This window comes from Diabrotica virgifera, chromosome 7, assembly GCF_917563875.1.
Source record: "Diabrotica virgifera virgifera chromosome 7, PGI_DIABVI_V3a".
NCBI classification, from domain to species: Eukaryota; Metazoa; Arthropoda; class Insecta; order Coleoptera; family Chrysomelidae; genus Diabrotica; species Diabrotica virgifera.
In genome coordinates this window covers 178,857,504-178,882,182 of record NC_065449.1, presented here as the reverse complement: position 1 = coordinate 178,882,182, position 24,679 = coordinate 178,857,504, and the positions used below count along the sequence as shown (strand labels likewise).

Genomic DNA, 24,679 nt, shown 5'->3' with positions numbered 1-24,679 from the left:
ATTAAAAATTAATGAATTGTATTTTAGTGGTAGTGTTAACTGTAAATAAAAGACTAAATTAAATTAAAATAAAATAATAACAGTGCAATAGTTTGTATAAACAAATAGATTAAGCAACGTCTTTGATTTTGAGTTATTTAAAAAAAACTCTAAATATTCTAACTACAATTATATTTAAATAATACAATAATATTTAAATAATTTGAAATGACGTTACTGACAACTATTTAGTAATTTGAGAATACATTCTACAACAACCTCATTCGGACATAAAGGTAGAAAGGGGTGGTAGAAAAATGTTTTAAATTTTAGAATATAGACAATCATAATATTTTCGTTACTTCTTAATAAAAATAATCTTGGCATCTTGTCTTTTCTATCACAAACAAGCCTTTGGGCATTAGTTGTTATTCAAATATTGTATTTCACATAATTTATTTCCAGATCCAGTAAAATGTTGATTTCAATTCCTCGAACGAACAAACCAAATTATTCAAATGTGTCACTTCAAAGGCGTTAGGCGACTCCGGTCCGCTAATGACCTTTATGTTTCCAGTGGGAGGTCCACCTACCTCTTGACATGATTCATTCAGTTACTTATTAATTGTTTATATCATAAACATGCAGAGGTGTATTTGTCTTTGCGCGAGAAGATCCGACAGGTTACCGAATTATGCGGCTTTATTCACAACGAAGCGTCAAAGATTACGTAAGAAAACAATCGTATATTGTGTAGATGAGAGATAGAAATAAAAATGGATGCGATATCCTCATTAACATTATCACAATGTCATGTAACCTTCCGATCTGTTTGGTGAAAGCTGGATTTAAGAGCTTTTGTTGATTTTGTGATTCTTGCTTGTATATTCTCTCCTTGTAGATATAATATGAATGATATAATTAATGACATGATTGTTACGGAACCTTTTTCAAACGCAAACATCAAGAATAAACTTAAAACGGTAAGATTATGGAAAGAATACTAAACAAAACAACGATAGAGGGATATAAGATACATATCAGTAAGGTCTCGTTTTATCGAAAAAGTAGGGATACGTTCCGTAGTTTTCTAAAATCACATAAAATGGTGGACGTTTCTGTACCAAAAATTGTATGTGTTTGATGTTATTTTTCTAAAATAGGCCAAATAAAATCTTAAAGAAGGAATTAAAAACGCAGACTAACGATATTGAAATTGCAAAAACCTCTTCTAATGAAACATAAAACTTTATGACACTTTAAATGTTTCAATTCAGAAATCAAAATGTGCTGTTTATTATACTGCAACTTGAAATCAGCAACATTTAAACTCTTAAATACTTAAACATTTAAATTTAATTTCAAAAGAATTACAGGTTATACCTCTCAATGCGAAACTCACGATTGATGTAATAGCTACATGCTACATCATGGAACAAGGGGAATACTAGAATTGCAAACCCTCAGATTAATGACATATGGATGCGAATCGTTAATATTAATTATATTAGTTATTAAAAATAGAAATTTTTGGATGAAGTACAAACCGCATAACTTCAAAATCGCATTAAAAAAATCCGCATAAAAAGAGACCTTACTGTATTTGACAACGACACTGAGATAAGAGACAAACTACAAGAACAAACAGGGCCGAACAAATGCCGCGTCCTCACTGGTAAAAATTTGCGTCCAACCAGATGTTCGTCGCAAATATTTGCGTGCTCGAGGTAAATTGTACTAGTGTGGACGTATTCGTGGCATAAATCGGACGCAAGAATTTTCGACGCACACGCTCCATCGGTTGTCGGTTTTTGAGCGAAGACCTAATGATTTGAGCACCGCGTCCTCACTGGTAAAAATTTGCGACGCAAATTCTTGCGACGAACCATTAGTTCAATACGCACGAAAAACTTACCAATGCGGACGTGGCATTATAAAGGCAGAATTGGAACAAGCGATTAAAAATGCAAATAATGGAAAAAAAAATTGGCCCAGATGAGTTACCCACTGAGACAACTAAGACCATTAACGATAAAACCCTGCAACATATTTAACAGGATCTATGTGACAAAAGTAATCCCTCAGGAATGTTTTCTATCAACCTTCGTAACACTATCAAAAACTCATGCGACAGATGTTTCCAGTAAAAAAATTATCTTTAACAAGCCACAAGCTCAAGATATTCCGGAAAATAATACACGGGGCCCTACACAAAAGAGGGAAAAAGATATAGATAACAACAATTTATTATTCAAATAAGAACTGGGTACGAGAAAAGTATCTTTTGCTTTTAATGTGTTCACACAAGCATGTTTAGGAATCAGAAATCACGATCAATATGTCTGCTTCGTTCATTTTCAGAAGGCGTTAAGATAGATAATTTATTTCTAAATGGCATTAAGCCACAAGTGGTTGTAATAAGAATTATTTTTGAGTTTTTGAAAGATTTTGAAAATGTTTATACATTTTTAGAATTATTTTTTATATTTGGTTGTTGGATAACTGTGTATTGTTTAGTTTGATTTGGGAAATAATAGATTTGTGTGTTGGTTGTTTTATGTGCTGTTATAATGTATTTATTTCTCATTCTTTTTAGATTATCTGATTTTTTTATGTTTATATTGTGATTTGAACAATAATTGAAATACCTATTGGTGTACGATGGTTTTGTGTAGACTATAGTTAAATAGTTCCGCTACTATACTATAGTTGCAACAAGAAGGGACAGAGTGAGATATACAGACATCAGAGAGCAATGCAAAATTCAAGATATTGTAAGATGAGGAAAGCAACGCAAGAGGATGTGGTACAACCATGTAAGACGAATGGATGAGAATATACTCCCAAAAATTGCCCTAGAAAACAAGCCGCTCGGTTCAAGACCCCCCGGAAGACCACCTAAAAGATGGAGGGATAGTTGGCAATCTACCTTCCAGGAAATTAACCAGAGGCAGCCTCAGAATTAAACAGATCGAAAGGTCTCCAAGAAGTAAAAGAAAAAGAAGAAGAGATATCCAGACTCCCGAGAGAAATAACAAATAATGATGAATAAACATTCGATAGCCCTAATCATTACCGAAATCTCAATTTGACCTATATTGTACAGTATTGATTTATCTTGTTGCGAACAGGTGTTTTATTTTTCTACAAACTTTGGAAATATCAAAGTTCACAAAATAATGTTATTTAATCAAAATTTATAAAGTAAACTACCAGATAAACAAAACAAATTTGCAATGTAGATCTGAATAAACACGAAGGAAACAAGACAACTCGAGGCTTTTAATATTGCCGAGGCAGGAGATGAGCCACAATCGAATTTCTTCGCAGGAAAACTCATCAAATAGCGGAAGTAGCCATTTCCTCAATATTTAAAATGTCCCCGTTGGGGATTATTAAATTAGAAACTTCGTAGTGTTGGAAATTGGTTCCGGAAATCCGGAAGTCACTGACCGCCGAGAGTTGCTAAGAAAACTTCTAAACTTTCGCTTTTACATTTAAAGTTCCCTGGACAATCAGTTACAACGAGAACTAAGGCAATTCAACAAAAAGTTGTAGCTGTAAACAAGCGAAAAGAGCTTTAATTAAATCGGTTGACGTTTTTTTCGAAATTAACTTTTTCTTTTCATTTCGGAAAGTTTATACCTAGAAATTTGACCTTATTTTGCATTTGTACAAATTGGAACAAAATATTTGTTTTGCTAAACATTTTGGTTTAAAAATGTATTTGACTTTACACATGTCATCTTTCAGGCCACTCTCTTCTTTCTTTGTCAATATCTTCGCTCCTTTTGGATCCCATTCTAATACTTTCTTTGGAATTCTGTGATTGGGGATTCTTTGTACATGTCTGTCCATATTAATTGTTTGGTTCATATTATTTCGTCTGTGACATCATATTTTACCTCCATGACTGAGTGTTGGTCCTTTGTCGTCTTGAGTTTCCCGCTGTTCGTCTCCAGTAGTCCTTTGTGGCTTTAGTTTCTTTTCTGTCTATGATTATGCTCTTTACAAATAGTTCACTTTACAAATTTAAAAGTAGTCTTGTAGATTCGACTTTTATTCTCATTGTTTATTGATCTATCTTATAACATTCCATTTAACATTGATATTGCTTTCCTATCTTTCATATTAATTTCTCATTTAATATTGCTTCTTCGAGTGTTCCATCTTTTAATATTTACATCCCCAGGAATTTGTACACAGATCCATGTTTAATTTTCTGACTAATGTTTGCTAGTTGTAAATCTTGTTGTGCTCTTCCAGTTCACACATACTGCGTTTTACCATCTTCTTGTTCTTAAGGTGCCGAGACCGTTTGTCGATCGTTGGCTCTCATGTTGCCCAGGCATTTTAGCAATCATTGTCACATTTACAGCCGCACGAAATAGTTCAGTGCTAGTTTTCCCAAACCATTGGCGTAGGTTTTTAAGCCAATCAGTTGTACGGCGGCCCACACTTCTTTTTCCCATTATTTTACCTTGCATGACAAGGTGAAGTATGTCATATTTTTCTGGGTGACGCCCAACTCTTTATCAAAACAACTTTAACCGTGTTCACTACTTCACAACTTTTATTCAAACGTTGCAAAACCTACGGCGGTAGACCCACATCTCAAATGCCTCTAGGTTCTTCAAAAGCGATTGCCAGGGTCCATGCTTCAACCCCGTAAAGTATTACTGGGAAAATATAACATAGAACCATTGTTATGCGAAGTTTTTTCTTAAATTTCATAAAACTTGTTCTTGCTTTGGCAATTCTAATTTTTATTTCTGTACTAGGGTTCCAGCTACTATTAATGTGAGTACCTAGATATACAAGATAATTTACGCGTTCAATTGAGTAATTACCAATTGTTACGTTATAGTAGTTATTATTTACGGTTGCCTGTTTACTAATAACCATAAACTTAATTTTTCTTGCGTTGAGTTTGAGTCCATATATCGCACAGATCACCACCATTTGGTTCAATAACGCTTGAAGATGTTCAATTGATCCTGTCACTAACAAGGTGTCATCTGCGTATCTGATATTGTTCATAAGCACGCTATTAATGATGCCCTCTTTTGCGTTTTCCAACACTTCATTTAAGATTGTTTCAGCGTAAAGATTAAACAACAGTGTGGACAATATACAGCCTTGTTGAACTCCACGCTTGATTTTTACTTCTTCAGAGCACTGATTCCCAACCCTAACACATGCAGCCTGGCCCCAATACAAATTTGCGACGATTCTAATCATAATGTCCAGGCCCCAAATTGACGTCTAGGCCCCAAAAATTATCTTTTTTTACCATCTTGCGTATCACAATTATATCGTCTATATTCTGTACTAAAATAATTTGATCGTCTGCAATGACAATGTGTATAACGTGGTCCCGTCATTTAATTCAAAAGTATGCCCATGTTTTGGCATTCCTTTTTCCAAGTAGGTAGTGATCTTTCCAAGCGTATTTTAAAAATGCTGGTGACTGACAACATACTTGTTTTAGTCTTTTTGTTATGACAAATTCTGATGTTATGTTTTATTCTAGTTTAATTTGTGCTTAGCTACTAATTAACTAGCTTTGTATATTTCGAATATTTTTATTGGTGATGTTAATAACATTTGACGAATGGGCAAAAACAACAGGTGACAAGAATATTCAATATTGATTCATAAGTAGCTTTTGGTATTGGTATATCCCGTAAGGAAGACAGATTATTATTACAAAAAAAGTAAGAGAAAAAGTATAAATAATTATTATCTTCGACAAAACGTTCATAACCTATTTGAAAACCCGCTTTAAGAAAACCTTTAAATTAATTTTTGAGGGTAGGCCGATATTATTGGACTAGAATACATAAAAAATACACCGGTCAGTGGCACACTGTGTTTAGGTACATCTAATAATTAAAGAATCTTTAATTTTCTGGTTTTACAAAACAAAAACTAATTTTTTGGTAGCGACAGTAAAAGTAAAACAAAAGTGGAAATTAATATGCACTAAACGTCTGAATTATTGGAATAAAATACATACAGACAAAATTTATTGGTAGTTTCTTAACCGAATAACAGCAGAAAAATAATAACAAATAGGATAGAACCTTAACATTGAGTGTAGTGTGTAAATAAAAGGGAACAGGAACATTTGCACAAAATAGAATAATTCGTAATTACAATCATTTCCTTGAGGCATCTGATCAAACATTTTTTTTAATAAACCATATTTGGAATTATAAATACACCACCTATCTGAAATATCTGTTTAAAAAAAAGTTTTTAATTTTTCAAATTGGACAATTTAATTGAGAAGATCTGAATCTGTAGATAATTTAACTTTTTTATTGCTGAACTTTTTAATGGGCACTGAAAAAATTATTTTTTAATTTCTGATTAAGGCGCAAAATCTTGGTCTTATGCTAATTAAATGCATTCATTTTTTTCTCGAATCCTGAGAAAACTAATTTGAAAAATTTAAACGCAGAATGAAGGAGTACATTATTACCGAGGGCCGAAAGTCCCTTAGAATAAACAAAAAGTTTCTTTTTAATAAAATGTTTAAAATTAAAAATCACACGAAATTTTCTCTTTTTTCACACCTGTAACTTAAAATAAACATTATAGAAGTTTTTAGGGGACTTTCGGCCCTTGGTAAGTAATAATGTAATCTTTCATTCTGCGTTTAAAGTTTTCAAAAATACCTATTAATTTTCTCAGGATTAAAAAAAATGAATGCATTTAAATAGCATTGGACAAGGATTTTGCACCTACCCCCTTAAGGATAATATATATTTCTAAAAATAAAATAAGTTAATATGTATGTATTATTATGACGTTTAAAAGATTAATACTAAAAATTGACTATATTAGTAGTACTTACGAACTGCTGGACTTGGTTTCCTAACAAAAAAGGATTGCATATAAATAAATTGAAAGTCCACAAGTAAAACTCGTCCTTTTAAAACTTATGTTTCACTGTTTTTATTCCACAAGTCACATACACGCACAATTAAAAAACACTACCGAAACTCAACTGACAGTTCGAAAACTCTCGCCCCATGCGATTGAAACTCGTCTGAAGACCGCGTTTCTTGTCTAATCACTTTCCTGCTGCTATCTCCTGCGAGATACTCGAATGACTGTCGTCGAATTCTGTCTGTTCAGCCGAATCGCACCCGGCGCGAGGACGATGTCGCCGCCTGAATCTCCCTGCTATGTTTTTGTGTCCGCTGTTGACTGTTGGACTGTTGGGCTGCTCTGTTGGTTTGACTTGCATCTCCGGGCAACTCATTTTATTTTTGGGGTCCTCACTACAAGCGTTTATAGCAGATAAACCAGGGCATTTAGCACTAAAAACATCATAAAAAATCGATTTTTAAATACAGAATACAGCCCAGCCCTAGAGACTTAAGACTTTTTGCAATGTGTTCAATATGATGTCAGGAAAAAAGTCTACTATAGAAAAATCGGTGAAAATGCATAATTGCGTTTTAAAGTGGATAAAATGCAACCACAAGAGTATAAACATGTCAAAATAAGCATATCAAGGGCCATATTTTGCCACTGATAGTTTTAACACACATAAAAAAATTAAAAAATTAACTCACAACAATAGAACTAGCAAACCGGGAATAGTGAAAGATACAAATGGGAAATTTGTGTTGAATGCAATTAACGACAAATTAAAGAGATGGACATAATACATCAATGACTATTCAAAGACAATAGAACAGAGCAGATGGAAATAGAAGTAGAAGAGGATATGGTTTTAAAGTTATTAAAAGAGGAAATTAAAATGGCATTAAAAAACAGCAAAAATGGTAAAGCAGTACTTAGCAAACCTTAGCCATTTTAGTAGACTTATTTAACACAGTGTACAAAACAGGACAAATACCGAAACAATGGTTACTCTCCACCTTCTGCGCTATCCCTAAAACGTTAAAGATTGCAATGAATACAGAACAAGATCATTAATAAGAGTCACATTCTCAAATTATTCTTGAAAATATTACATCGTCGTATAAATAAAAAACTGGAAGAAGGAATAGTTGATAGTCAATTTGGGTTATAAATTGACTAAAGTCAAATGATTGGAATAGATGATAAAGATCTGAGACTTTTACAACATCTATATTGGAATCAAGAAGCTTCTATTCTGGTAGACGGCAAAGAAACAGACAAAATTTGCGTTCAAAGAGGTGTCAGACAGGGTTGTGTGTTATCCCCAACTTTGTTTAACGTATACTCAGAAATAATTTTTAATAAAGCCTTGGAAGGACAATGTGGAGTTCGAATCGGGGGAGAAACTATTAACAACATCAGATATGCAGACGACACCGCGATAATGGCTGAAAATATCGAAGATCTTCAATCCCTTATAGATCGAGTCACTAGAGAATGCTCCAATAACGGACTTAACATAAATGCAACAAAGACAAAGTTACTTGTGGTTAGTAAACAAGACGTCGGCCCTATGCAACTAATTGTCAGTGGTGAACCAATAACAAAAGTTAACCATTTTAAATACCTAGGATGTTGGATAAACGAGACACTAAATCTGGATGAAGAAATTAAAACTCGTATAGAAATTGCAAGAGGAGCATTTATGAAACTTAGATCTATTCTGAGCAACTCTCAGCTGAACTTACAACTAAGAATCAAGTTCCTAAAATGTTATGTGTATCCTGTATTACTATATGGATGTGAATCCTGGATCATGAAGGTTAACATGATGAACAAATTAGAAGCCTTTGAGATGTGGTCGTATCGTAGAATGCTCAGAATATCTTGGGTTCAACGCATTTTTAAATGCGAGTCTTAAACAGAGTGGGTCAAGGCGAAGGTGATTTAACCACGATGATAAAAAAGAGAAAACTTGAATATCTGGGCCATATAATGAGAGGTAGCAGATACAGGATGCTGCAGTTAATACTCAATGGAAAGATCGACGGAAAAAGAGGAATTGGTCGGAAGAAATATTCATGGCTCCGAAACCTTCGTCAATGGACTGGCTTATCAGCAGATCAATTGTTACATGCCGCACAAGATCGAGAACGATATCGGCAAATTGTTATGGAAGCTACCCACGCCTAAAAATTTGGGCACGGTACTTAAAGAAGAAGAATTTGGGTTCAGAAACGGACTAGGAACCAGAGATGCGTTATTTGCTTTTAATGTGTTAGCTCGAAGATGCATGGATATGCATCGTTACATTGATTTTGAGAAGCATTTGACAAAGTAAGACATGAAAAATTAGTCCAAATTCTAATGGCAAAAACATAGACAAAAGGGAATTATGGGAATTAAGGGAATTATAATGACAAACCTTTACAGGAATCAAAGAGAACAAATTGTAATAGATAACGAACCGAGTCTAGAAATTGAAGTCAAGAGATGAGTTAGGCAGGGATGTAGTATATCTCCATTACTCTTTAATCTATATAGTGAAGCCATTTTTGGAGAACCATTACGATCTCAAAGTAAAGGAATAATAATTAACGGAAGATCTATTAACAACATAAGATATGCAGATGACACCGTGATTATGGTAAGCTCTGCTGAACAACTCCAATTACTGCTAAACAAAACAAACAGTTTCTGTGAAAAATATCCATATAAAAAAGAATATGATAATAACATGATAATAACAAAGAAAACAAATATACAAACATACATAAAAGGGTTAATAAATACAAATACCTAGGAACCTGGATTTCAGACAATAATGATCAAACAACAGAAATAAGGGCTAGGATAGAAATAGCAAGAAATGCGTTTGTAAAAATGAAGACAATTTTCTGCAACAAAGGCCTTGGATTAGAACTGAGGGTAAGAGGTCTGAGATGCTACGTGTTTTCGATACTGCAATATGGACTTGAAAGCTGGACATTGAAGCAAGAACAAATAAATAAGCTTCAGTCCTTTGAAATGTGGTGTTACAGGCGTGCTTTGAATAGCATGGACACAGAAGAAAACTAACACGGAAGTATTATGAGAAATGGATAAAGAATACGAAATAACAAACACAATAAAAATAAGAAAGTTACAATATCTGGGCCACGAAATGAGGGGACAGCGATATAAACTGGGAATACAGGGAAATATAAAAGGAGGAAGCGAAGGAGTATATAAAGAAGGAGAGTGTCCTGGTCGAAAAATTTAAGGGACTGGTTTAAATGCAATTCCATAGAACTCTTCAGGAGACGGCATTTAAAAAAGAAGAAGGGGATCCATGTTTATTAAGTTTTGATAGATCAGTCATCAGTGGTGGTTTATTTACAGTTCATGAAGAGGGGGTTTTCGGTAAGGTGGTATATTGTCGGGAATGTTATGCTATATTTTATGAAATAATAGGCTAATTCGTTCATACAAAGGCAGAACGCATTAAGGGTGAGATGAAAAGTAGTGGCTGAAACGATCGTTATGAACATTATGGTAAAATGGTTTATCTGGAGAGGATAGAATTTTACAAGCAAACGACAAACTTAAAAAATATTTTCTATATGGGATCAGGAGTTTGCCCTGACTCACTAGTATTGGGCAATCTTCGTAGTATTGGACTTGTTCGAAAGGCGCCCAAAGCGCCCATTGTTCGCATATATTTTAGAAGAAATTATACTCCAGGGAAATAAGCTAGAAATAGATTATGTTCGGGACACTCAAATATCCAGGTAGCTGACTACTTTTTTAGTTATTGTAGACCTATAGCAAGAAAACCTACCTGTTTCCTGCCTAGAGTTTGCGTCCGTTTTTTAACATTGAAAATGAAAAATCTTCAAAATGCCTATTTTTTTAAGTTAAAAAGTTAATTTGTTGCTACGCAAACTGCAAAATAAGTGAAAATCGTTATTTGTAACTTTTACTAAAACTACCTTAGAACTGTAGTGTTTCACCCAAAGTTGGGTATTGGGGTACTTAACGAACCCTTAAAATTTGAGACCGATCCATTAATTAGTTTAAAAGTTACTCTTATTTTTTATCCCAGAGACGTTTATTTTAAATTACATAAGACAGAAAATAATGAAGATAGGACAATTCTGCGTATGACAAATGAAATTAGAAAAGTGATACTATCAAAATGTGCTAAACAAAGATAAACAAATTATCTAATATAGTCAAAAATCCTAATGCCAAATTTTTGAATTTTTGTAGTTTATAAAAATTTAGAATAACTTTAAAAATATTGTCCGTAGAAAAAATCATTTTACATATTCAAAATGCTGGTATTTTACACGAATTTTTAAAAATGTAGTTCAATTGGTGACTAGTCATGGTAAGCGAAGGGGGAGCTGGGAGTCGACAAATGCACGAGTTCAAAAACTAAAAAAGGCAACTTAAAACTACTATAATTTTCTATATACCCCATTCCACGAATATACGACCCTCTTGTATTATCGCGACAACGAATATTTTACTGTGCAAAATATGAAGGACGAAAGTAAATTACAAATTATATTAGTTGTCGCGATAATCCAAAACAGTCGTATATTCGTGGAATACACCATATCTCGGTATCTACTGAATATATTTGGACCTTTTTTTTAATTTGTATGTAATTTTTCTGTAGATTACAAATATGCAATTTGTCTAGACATTTATTAATTAATAAACAGTCTAATTTGTTGTAACAATTTTTGGAAAAATAATTTTTTTTCCAAAAATCCATGTTTATAATCATTCTATCGTTATTAATCATAAAAAAAGTTAAGGTATACTGTTATAAATAAATTTCCTTAAATAAATAATTATCTAATTAAAATAATTTATTTATTAAAGTGTACTTTAACTTTTTCTATGATCATTAATGATACTATGATTAAAAAAATAGATTTTTGTAAAAAAATATTTTTTCAAGAATTGTTTAAACAAATTAGACGGTTTATTAATTAATAAATTTAAAAACAAATTGCATATTTGTAATGTACGTAGAAATTACATACAAATTAAAAAAAGAAAGATCAAAATCCATTGAATTGATCCAGAGACACAGAAAATTGTATTAGCTTGAAATTGCTTTTTCGGTATTTTAACTCAGTGGATTTGTAGGTTCCCCCTAGTAACCGTTTGAACTACATTTTTGAAAAATCGTAGAGGGTGCTGTGAAGGTACAATGTTTGTGCAAATCTTTTAACAAATAATACAAATACCATTCTTTCAAATGGCATTAATGAGATTCCTTAATTATTATAAACAAATTAGCTGTGAATTAAAAAAAAACACATGCTAACTTTGTCCCAAATGGTTCAGGCTAAATTTCTTTATTTGAAAATTAGTGGTAAAATACTAGCTTTTCGAATACATAAAAATATTGTTTCTACGGATAATATTTTTAAAGTTATTCTAAATGTTTATAAACTACAAAATTTCAAAAATTTGGCATTAGGATTTTTAGTTATATTAATTAATTTTTTTATCTTTTTTTAATACATTTTGATAACACCACTCTTCTACTTTCATTTGGCATACTCAGAATTGCCTATGTTCCTTATTTTCTGTCTTATGTTATTGGAAAATAAAGGTCTCTGGGATAAACAAATATAATAACTTTTAAACTATAGATAAGGCGAAAACGGCGGGTTCGTTGGGAAAAATATTCCCCTGAGATTTTTTTGCATAATCACATTCGTGAGACATCCCAGAATAAGGTTCAAGAAGTGGCCCACGTGAAAAGTGGTCCAAATTTTTTTAACAATTTTTTTCATTGCATTTTTCATCAAATTGCAAAAATCAACATTTTTGGCCCGGACAATTTTTTTGTAGATTTTTTGGACTATTCTGGATAAAAAGGGTCTCTTATAATTTTTCTCTAAAGTTGATCGTTTTCGAGTTATAAGCAATTTAAAATTGAAAAACAACGAAAAATGGCGATTTTCAAGGCTTAATAACTCGATTAAAAGTTATTATTATGAAAGTCACAAAGTGACTAAATCAAAGTTTAATGCCCCCCTCAAGATCTTGAAGAAATTTTTGTCATTATTTCATTACTAAGCTGTTATCTTATAACCGCCCATTGTTATTAATTAAAAATAACAGCTTAGTAATAAATTTATAACACAGATTTCTTCAGGATCATGTAGCGGAGGCTTTAAATTTTGATTTAGTCTCTTTTTAACTTTCATAATAATAATAATTTTTAACCGAGTTATTAAGTCTTAAAAAGGGTCATTTTCGCGTTTTTCAAATTTTAAATTGCTTATAACTCGAAAAGATCAACTTTAGAGAACAATTATAAGAGACCTTTTTTGTCCAGAATGGTCCAAAAAACCTAACAACAATTTGTCCGAGCCAAAAATATTGATTTTTGCAACTTGATTAAAAAAAATTGTTAAAAAAAAATTGAACCACTTTTCACGTGGGCGATTTCTTGAACCTTATTCTGGGATGTCTCACGAATGTGATTATGCAAAAAAATCTCATGGGAGTATTTTTCCCAACGGACCCGCCGTTTTCGCCTTGTCTACTAATTAATGGATCGGTCTAAAATTCTGAGGGTTTGTTAAGTACCAAAATACCCAACTTTGGATGAAACCCTAAAATTCTAGGTTAAATTTAGTAAAAGTTATTAACAAAAAACGATTTTCATTTATTTTGCAATTTGCGAAGCAACAAATTGACTTTTTAACATTCAAAAATCGGCATTTTGAAGCTTTTTTAATGTTCTAAAAAATCAAATTTTGTAATTTATGTCAACAATTTAGCTTTTTAATGGGGTGCAAAAAATCGAAAAAATCGCGTTTTTTGCACTAAATTGTTAATAATTAAAAAAAACCAACGCGAACTCTAGGCAGGAAACAGCTAGGTTTTCTTCCTATAGATCTACAATAACTAAAAAAGTAGTCAGCTACCTGGATCTTTGAGTGTCCTGAGAAAATCCTTATTTCTCTGGACTATTATAATATGTCTTAAATATATCAAAAAAAAACCATACAGAAGTAAAAACTTCCTTTGTATAATGGTATAAAAAAGTTTCATTAAAAAACATTAAAAGTCCTCCAAAAGGATTTGCAAAACGTTTTCAATCTGGATCAGATCATCCTCAGTGCGTTCTGCTTAGTACAAGAAACTAGCAACTTTTTGAAAAAGGTTACATCGAGAATTATGGTTTACATAATAATTATATTGTATTTATAGCGACTCCAAGTCGATGTTACAAGGTGAAATGTGTTAGGAGTGCTCAAAGGGCAACATGGTTCCCCGCTCGATAAGAACTTGTGGTTCTTGCCAGTTCAATGGACACAGACCAACAAAAGACTTGGAGTCGCTATAAATACGATATAATTATTATGTAAACCATAATTCTCGATTAACCTTTTCAAAAAGTTGCTAGTTTCTTGTACTAAGCAGAACGCACTGAGGATGATCTGATCCAGATTGAAAACGTTTTGCAAATCCTTTTGGAGGACTTTTAATGTTTTTTAATAAAACTTTTTTATACCATTATACAAAGGAAGTTTTTACTTCTGTATGGTTTTTTTAACTATGGTATACAGCCAGCTACTGGGATTTTCCCATTGATTTTAAATATATCACTTAATTAATAATAATCCAATCGTACCGCTTACAGCTGGGAGCTGGCATCGGCTATAAACGCTTGTAGTCAGGACCCCTAAAATAAAATGAGTTGTCCGGAGTTGCAAGTATTGGTTTGGTTGGGCATTTGAGTATTTGAGTATACGATCGCGGCTGCCGCCTAGCCGGCTGGAGACGCACACGTTATTATGGTGGCCGTGAAGATCGGTGCAGGCCACACTGCACCTGCATTTAGGTTTAAACATGGTATGCGTAATGCATACCTTCTAAAAATAAATATATGCCTATACAGAAGATTATATCCTTTCTCTACTGGCAATTATCGCTAGTTAGATTACGATAAACACTCAAGAAAATTGTTCATGTTAAACATTCCACTTTTCAGTCTACCTAAAATATATCATATTATAGGATGCAATTATTGAGATTAATCCCAAACATTAATAGACCACTTTAGCGTCATACACCCTTACTGTCTGTCAATGTAACAACTTTAAAGAACCTGATAAAGTTTTGACAAACCATCTAATCCATTTTTTGATTACCAACAAAACCAAAAGAGATAATGTACAAGATAAATGATTCCCTAAGGTGATCTGAATGGATGGACCGACGAGCTCAAAAGAATTGTGACCAATAAGATAGCAGAGGCGCAAAACAGAAGAAGATGCAAATATCTGGAGGAGGCCTATGTTCAGCAATGGACAAATCAGGGCTGATTGATGATGATGAAGATAATGAAGGTGAACTGAATAGAAGTATCTATGCCCTTTAGTTCTCTGGATGTAGCAAACATTTACAAAGATGCCTTGGGAGGAAATAATCAGACTAAGTCAATAAATTAATGATCCAAAGAACTAACAATACAAAACATAATCATAAATGCAGAAACAACTGAGACTACATAATGGCGAAATTTCTATTTGTATTTGTATTTACATCTGCATACCGGATTCAAGGTTACATCAACTTGTTTTATGTGGTCTGATCGATTTTCAACTGGGCAAGCATACCCTCCTGTTGCAAAACACATTGTCTTCTTCTTCTTTTTGTGTAGGCATGACTCTGTCTGTTTTTCAATGTGCCTCCAGTAAGTTGTCATTCCATCGTTTTCGTGGTCTTCCCACTGATCGTCTTCCTATTGGGGAACCGTCTCTCGCCGTCCTTACTACTCTCTTTGTTGTCATTCGGCTTATATGGTCGTTCCATTCTACTCGTCTGTTTTTCACCCAATTATTAATGTTGTCTACCTTGCATCTCCGTCGTATATCTGCACTTCTAGCTCTTTCCCATAGTGTCTTACCATCGATTTTTCTAAGTGTTTTCATATCTGCTGTTTCTAGCATTCTTTTAGTCCTCTCTGTATCAAATCGTAATGACATACGTGGCGCGTATGTCATTATTGGTCTGATGACTGTTAAGTAAATTCTGCCTTTCACTGCTTTTCCGATATTTTCATTTCTCCATATTGTTTCTTTCAGGCAACATGCAGCTCTGTTTGCTTTATTCACCTGATCTCCCACTTGTGTTTCGAGCTTTCCGTGGCTAGATAATGTGATGCCTAGATATTTAAACGACTTGGTCTATTTATCTGAATCTCCAGCTCTAATTTACACCTTACTAGATTTTAGTCTTTTTGGGGAAATTAACATGTTAAATTTTCTATCGGTTATATTAAATTGGTGCGGCATAATGAGATTAGTATTCCGTCGTCTGCATAGCCGATTGTTTTAAGTTGTTTTTCTCCCATTTGGTATTCTTTTTTTGTTCTTATGTTTTTATTATTTCATCCATGAGAAAAAAACACATTATCCGTGCTGTTATTCTTATTGTGTCAGGGCTTGCGCCTGACAATTTTCTTAGTAGGGCGTTTCTGGTAGTACCTTTTTCTCTTGTGCTGTGACAATGGCATTTATATGTTAAATATCTGTCCAGCGTAACTCCCAAGATATTTAGGTTTGTCTGTGTGCCGTACTGCTGCAGGACCTTTCCCTCCAATGTGACGTGTAGTTCCCTCCTCACATTTCTTGTATTCATTTGGAAGGTGATTACCTGTGATTTTGAGTGATTTGAGGAGTTTTTAAACAAAAACACAGAAGAGGACACGATGCCATAATTGAAAGAAATTGATAAGATACAGTGGCGTTTTCATTGTTTTCAATAATTTTTGTCTAAAACGGCGCTTTTTTAAAACCTAAATTTATATTTTCTTGTCATTTTAGTATCATTTTCAAACATGCCTAAACATTAAGATACTTTATTGGATTATTTTGCAAAGGAACGGGAAAATGGAGGCTCCTATTGCCTATGAATATTGGACTGTTGTACTATGCTCTATAGTTAAAGAAAATCAGCAGGAAAAGACAGAGAGATAAAGCTTGTGTAGTCAAGTGAGATCTACTTACATTTTCAGTTGAACAATAACTATACAACGTTCCATGTTTGATCCAAATTTTAAATAGCATTATTCCCTTATAATTTTGTTTCTTTGTTTTATAATTAAGTCTTCTGTGTACCAATAGTAATTTACGTAACAAGTTCCAAAAGTGATATTTTACGAGACGAGTAGGAAGTTTCCAGGGCGAGCCGTAGGCGAGTCCTGGAATCCTGCGAGTCTCGTAAAATCAATTTTGGATCGTGTTACGTACAATATTTTTTCTGCAGCCGTTTTGTATGTTAAAAAGAATATATGGATAAACTTTGCTTATGAACTTTTATTAAACACTTTAAAGTTACTCTCGTGAATTCAACATTAGAAAAATCTACTTATAAATATTAATAACACAATTATAACAATTATTTACAGTGATTTTGTTAGGAATATTAACAGAAGTGGCAGTATTAAAATTAGTGTTAGACGTGTCAGTACTTTTACTATTTTTTGAGATATTAATTTGGTTGCGGCCATTTTCAATCTGTGAAGCTGTGAATTTTATTTCTTAAAGAATTTTCTACGTATTCCTCTGCTACATTAGTTGATTTCCATCCTCTATGTCTTTTCAAGTTGGTTATACTACCATCACTATCAGCGAGAAAACACACACGAATCTTAAATGACAAGCGTTGTCATAATAAAATACAAAGTTGATGTTATTGTCAAAGGCGTTACCTAGCTACCCAAAATCGTCCCGAAGTAAAAAAAGCGTCCCGAAAGTACCTACTTTCGGTACGAGTTGTGTAAAATGGTACTTTCGATTTAATAAATCATACCGAATGTTTTATTTTCGGGACAGCTGCAGAAAAATATTAATTTTTTGTGATTGTTCTATTAATTTTAATTTAATTTTATGTATATTTAAATTCTTGATACTAGGTAGTTCATTACGTACACAAGAAAGGGAACAAAGAAGATATAAAAAACTACCGTCCTATAACACTCCCCAATGTAATGTATAAAAAAAAATTTATCCAATAGATTGACGACAAAATTCGACAGATACCAGTCGAAAGAACAAGCTGGTTTTAGAAAGGGATTTAGCACAAGTGACCCTTTATTAAGTATGAAAATCCTTATACAACGAGCCAATGAATAACACATTCCTCTATATATAGCGTTCATAGATTTCGAAAAGGCTTTTGACAGTGTCGAACATTGGGCAGTGAAAAGTTATTTGATTAACAGCAGAATTGACCACAGATATACAGACCTAATAGCCAATATATAAGGAAGCCAAAACAACAATTAAAGTATATGAAGAACACAACCAATACAAATAATAAGGCGTGAGATAGGGTGACACAAGATCACCGAAACTTTTCAATTAGGCTCTGGAAGATATTTTTAAAAGATTAGAATGGGAAGAAAAAGGTATTAACATTTGTGGACAACACTTGAGCCACCTAAGGTACATTGATGCCATCGTATTGATAACCCATAAAAAAGACGAATTGTTGAAAATGATGAAAGAACTGGACATAAAAGCTGGAAAGATAGGCGTTAATATGAATAAAAGCAAGACCAAAATCATAACAAATACAGTTGAGGACATCACAATGAGGATCGGACAAGATGAAATAGAACAAGTTCACGATTATGTATATCTGGATCAAATTATAAAACTTAACAAGGAAAACCAAACAGCGGAGATCAAAAGACGAGTTAGACTGGCATGGGCGGCATTTGGCAAACTAATCTACATCCTTAAAAATAAAAGATATCCACAACATCTTGTAGACCAAGGTACATAATCAATGTTCCCACTTGTTCTCACTTATGGTTCCCAAAAGTGGACGTTTACAAAAGAAAACATGGACAAAATCATAAAAACGCAAAGAGCAATGGAAAGGCAAATGTTGCACATAAGACTAATGGATAAAAAAAGAAGAACGTCCGAGTGGATAAGAGAGAAAACTAAAGTTAGGGATGTTAGACAAGAAGTTGCAAAATTGAAATGGAGATTTGCCGGACACAATATAAGACGAAAAGAAGACCGATGGAACAAAATTCTTATAAATTGGGAGACCCTGGGAATATAAACGAAGCAGAGGAAGGCCCTAAATGAGATGGGCAGATGATATCAAGAAGCACGTGGGCTCTACGTGGATAACTTTAGCGAAAGACAGACAAGAATGGAAAAGGATTGAAGATGCCTATGTCCAAAGATGGATCGAAAAAGGCTAATTAGATAAATAGATAGACGTCCTAGAACGTCATATATCATGTTGAGCTCCCAGTTTTTAAATTTGTAGTTCACAAACCTAACACTGCTTTATTTAATGATTTTATTATCTGCTTTATGCTACACATGCCATTTTTATCAGATAATGCAGTTTTGAGTCAAATAATTAAAAAATGATCGTTAGAGAAATATAGCAATAATTATATAAAGAGTGACATGTTTTGTTTTGTTTCCCGTTAAGTTAGCTACATAGTATTTATCAATTTAGGATTGAACTGTAATTTTTATATTCAGCTTTATTATGAGTATTTTTTATTATATTATAACATGTGTATGTGTATTCATGGACACTGAACCATAAAAATGCGATAAGGAAGAATAACTCGGGATAAATTATTTACAATTTATAAGCTGGTGTATTTTTTTATTAAGTTTAGATTTAACAATTTTGATAATAAAAAAATGTCTTGTACATTTTTGCTTATAATTACTTAAGTACTTCGACATTTGTAATCAAACAACGTTTTGACATTGAAAATAAAATCTAAAATCCACTTTTAACTGTCCCATGAAAAGAATTACTTTAAATGTTTCCCATAATTCAACTCGACGTCAAGAACCGTCAAGGTCCAGATCTATTGTTCGGATTAAATCGACCTTGTCGCGGCCAATCCGTCCACGCCCTAGAAAATTCGTAGACTTCAACAGGCGCCTGTTCTTACCTACATATCCAACAAGGTGACTTTGTTAATAGTTAATGGTTTTGTTACATAAACTTCGTGTGGCGATCTTTGATCAGGAATTAATTCGGTATACAAATTTGCTCGAATATAAACAATGTTTATCATATTTGTTGGTGAGATGCAGTTAACATCTGTTTGAAGTTTCAAAGTATAACAGGTTAAAACTTCCGCGAAAGTTAATAATGACCTTGTTAGTAAAACCAAGTAAAACTTTCATTTGAACTTTGGAATTTGAGCTTTTCAAATCCTAAATAATGGAAGTGATCTAATAGATGAGACAATGGAGCAGTAGCAGTAAAAAGCCCAAAACCTAGAAAATTTTGCAATTGGAGCCTCAATGCAACTTTTTGCATTCGATTCGTAAAAGCCTTAGGAAACTTCGTGAACTAAAGCGATAATGACGAAATAAAAATTGCATTATTGAACAAGGAAATGTTGGAAGTGATGAAAAATGATAAATTTGTCATTCGGAAGTAGGTGACGCAAATGAGTTCAACATTACTCGAGGGTTTTTTGGTTCGCTAAACACGAATATCATGACGACCATAGTCTCCGAAGCACCTGGTGCCCCCGAGAGGCCTCGTCTGGCGTTTTATGGAAATTCGATACAAACTCAGTGCAAACTGGTAGCTCGGGGTTTTTGGGGTCGCTGATCACGATTATCATGACGGCGATCGATGGTCTCTGAGGAACATGGTGCCCAGGACGGGTCTAACCTCCTGGAGTTTTTTGCAAATTCGGTACAAAATCAGTGTTATTACATAAACTTCGTGTGGCGATCTGTGATCAGGAATTAATTCGGTATACAAATTGGCTCGAATATAATAGTCGAGGCATGGAAGGATTGAAGTGTCGATTTTTTTGCAGTAAGACGGATTTTAATGCGGATTGGTGCGTTGGATGGTAATTTGTTAAATAATTGGCCCAAACTTGTAACTCGGGAGGTTTTTGGGGTCGCTGAAAATGAATATGAGGTCGGCGAGAGTGTGCAAAGTACCTGGTGCCTGCAGCGGGTGTAATTTATCATATAATTAGTTTAAACTCGTTACTCGGGAGTTTTTGGGGTAATCTATTTTCTTCGATGTAACTATAGTGATCGAAAAGAGTGGTATTTTTATTATAAATAAACATAAATTTTTATTAATATAATATATTTATGGTTAAAAAAGTTATACAAAATTTATCGTAATTTATCTTTAAAATTCATTTTCTTCATCATTATCATCTTCTTCTTCATTATTGCCTTCCTCTCTCGAGTCCAATGCAATATTTGTACAATCAGAACCTGCACAATTTTTGCAGGATAAATTACAAACTAACCCATGCTTCCTGCACCCGCATGATTTACCGCAGTCTGACTTACAACTTCTTCTTCAGGTGCCATCTCCGCTACGGAGGTTGGCAATCATCATAGCTATTTTAATTTTTGAGGCAGTAGCTCTAAATAGTTGTTTCGAGCTGCATCCAAACCACTCTCTCAGGTTCTTCAACCATGAAATTCGTCTTCTTCCGATGCTTCTTCTGCCATCTATCTTTCCCTGCATTATGAGTCGTAGGATGCCATACTTCTCGCCCCGCATCACATGTCCGAGATACTGTAGCTTCTTTTCTTTAATTGTAAGTTCAACTTCCTTTTCTTTACCTATTCTTCTCAGTACTTCATTGTTTGTAACTCTATCTACCCAGGAAACCCTCATAATTTTTCTATAGGTCCACATTTCAAAGGCGTTAAGTCGTCTCATTGTCTCTACATTTAACGTCCATGATTCCACTCCATAGTATAGAACACTGTAGACGTAACATTTTGTTAGGCGTACTTTAAGAGCTAATGTTAAATCTTTGCTACATAGGACCTTTTTCATTTTTATAAAATTAGAACGTGCTTTTTCGATTCTGACTTTTATTTCTGCAGTGTAGTCGTTATTTTCTGTTATAAGTGTTCCTAGGTAAGTGTACTTTTTTACTCTTTCGATCTGCTGGCCCTCTACTATCAAGATTTCGTTAGTATTATGGTTGTTTTTACTAATTTTCATAAACTTCGTCTTTTTGATATTGAGAGAGAGTCCGTACTCCCTACTACACCTTACTATTTTACTCATGAGTCTTTGCAGGTGTTGTAAACTATCGGCTATTATTACTGTATCATCTGCATATCTGATGTTGTTAACTAAGACTCCATTTACTCTTATGCCGACTGTTTCATCTTCCAGAGTTTCTCGCATTACCTCTTCAGAATAAGTGTTAAATAATAGAGGTGATAGTATGCAGCCTTGCCTGACTCCTCTCTTTATTTCCATTTCTTCAGATGTTTCTTTTTCAATTCTTACTATTGCTCGCTGATTGTAATAGAGGTGTGTTATTAGTCTTAAATCTCTTTCATCTAGATTTTTATTTTTTAGGATTTCCATGAGTCGATCATGTTTTACTTTATCAAACGCCTTATTGTAGTCTATAAAACAGACGTAAAGAGGATGGTTAACATCCAAACATCTCTGTGTCAGCACGTTGAAGGAGAATAATGCCTCTCTGGTACCCATGCCATTGCGGAACCCATATTGAGTGTCACTAATATCCAGCTCCAGTTTAGAGTGTATTCTGGCGTGGATAATTTTCAATAGAATTTTCAAGGTATGTGACATTAAGCTTATGGTTCGGTAGTCACTGCATTCTTTTGCATTCACCTTCTTTGGCAAACACACAAAGGCTGATGTCAACATTTCTCTAGGGATGATTCCTGTAGTATAGATAGCGTTGAACAGTTCTACTATTATGTCCAGGTTTTTCTCGTTGACCAACTTTATCAGCTCGCTAGGCAATTCATCTGGACCAGCAGATTTATTGGTTTTCATAGAGTTTATTGCCTGACTAACCTCTGCTTTGGTTATCTCTGGGCCTACATCTCCCGTTTGGCTATCTACGGATGTACTAGCTTCTCTCTGGTCATGAAATAGTTCCTCGATATACTCTTTCCATCGTCGTAGTTTTCGTTTTGTCTCCATTATAATATTTCCATTTTTGTCGAGCAATATATTTGAGGTTCTTCTATTTCCTATTCCGGCTAGTTCTTTGACTTTTTTATGTAGGTTGAAGTTGTCATATGTGTTTTGCAGTTCTTCTATTTCTTTACATTTTTCAGACTTACAACTACAGAATATTAAATTTAAAATGTTTGGAGCACCAGGTGGCTGAGTCATTCTAACTGGAATTAATACATTATTTTGTAATTCCCATCTCCAATCCGTTGGGTTCATGTTAGCTCTCCATGCAGCCAAATTTGTGTTTGTAAATATTAAATATATTCATTTTAAATGCTGGGTAAATGCATCAACAGATGAAAGAATTTTTCCAATGACAATCTGGTCATTTATTTTTGGCAATAACCATTAAGTACATTCTGTATCTAGTAATTTTCTCTCAAGGCAAAACCACATTATCCACTTGCGTCTTAATTCAAACTGCTTTAAATGATATCCACAGTTGGTCAAGAGGAACAGGATCTGTTCTGTTTTGCTTACACTGTAACCGTTATATTAGTGTATACAAACGTGTGAGAGAGAAAGGCAATAAATCCTACATGAAATTAGTCAAGAAATGTATCAATACTGCCAACATAATTTTAAGCGCCAAATTTAAAAAAAAAATGGAGATCCTGAACAAAATAATCATAATCAATGGGAAAATCCCATTAGCTGGCTGTATAGCATAATTAAAAAATCATACAGAAGTAAAAACTTCGTTTGTATAATGGTATAAAAAAGTTTTATTAAAAAACATTAAAAGTCATCTAAAAGGATTTGCAAAACGTTTTCAATCTGGATCAGATCATCCTCAGTGCGTTCTGCCTAGTACATGAAACTAACAACTTTTTAAAATTGGTTACATCGAGAATTATGGTTTACATAATAATTGTATGATATTTATAGCGACTCCATTGGTCTGTGTCCATTGAACTGGCAAGAACCACAAGTTCTTATCGTGCTGGGAACCATGTTGCCCTTTGAGCACTCCTAACACATTTAATCTTCTTACATCGACTTGGAGTCGCTATAAATATCATACAATTATTATGTAAACCATAATTCTCGATGTAAACAATTTCAAAAGTTGCTAGTTTCATGTACTAGGCAGAACGCACTGAGGATGATCTGATCCAGATTGAAAACGTTTTGCAAATCCTTTTGGATGACTTTTAATGTTTTTTAATAAAACTTTTTTTATACCATTATACAAACGAAGTTTTTACTTCTGTATGAAAATAATCATGTTTTTTTATAATATCCTATGAAATTAGAATTTAGTCGTTGCGATATTTATTTTCAGTGACCCCAAAGACCCCTGAGTAACAAGTTTGGGCCAATTATTTAACAAATTACCATAATAGTCCAGAGGAAGACGTTTATTACAACTGCTGCAAGCACCAGGTAGTTTGCACACTCTCGCCGACCTCATATTCATTTTCAGCGAGCCAAAAACCTCCCGAGTAATGAGTTTAAGCCAATTATATGATAAATTACCACAATACTCCAGAGGAAGACGTTTATTACACCCGCTGCAAGCACCAGGTAGTTTGCACACTCTCGCCGACCTTATATTCGTTTTCAGCGACCCCAAAAACCCCTTCGAGTAAGAAAATTGAGTCAATTTTTCCCACTATTTACCGAGTTGCAAATTTATAATAATTGCCTATTTCAAAATGCACTTTTGAAATTCATTTTTCTTATGCACAAATGCAATTTCAGATTTCTTATTCATTACATTAGTTCACAAAATTTCCTGACATTCTCACGAATCCAACGCACCAAATGCATTAAAATCCGTCTTACTGCG

At 33.6% G+C, this 24,679-nt stretch overlaps 1 protein-coding gene across 3 annotated transcripts in view; it reads right to left on the bottom strand.

Annotated features, from left to right (window-relative positions):
• LOC126887867 (rho guanine nucleotide exchange factor 10) overlaps positions 1-24,679 on the bottom strand; it is a 414,596-nt gene that overhangs the window by 309,278 nt on the left and 80,639 nt on the right. Inside the window, exon 1 of one of the 3 annotated variants that reach the window (XM_050655765.1) lies at positions 6,842-7,134. The exons of 1 other annotated variant lie outside the window; for it this stretch is intronic. In XM_050655765.1, the coding sequence (XP_050511722.1) occupies positions 6,842-6,881 (40 nt within the window). In that variant the 5' untranslated portion in view covers positions 6,882-7,134. Of the gene's footprint in view, positions 1-6,841; positions 7,135-24,679 lie in introns of those variants that run through there. One more of the 3 variants, XM_050655767.1, reaches the window with a different exon arrangement.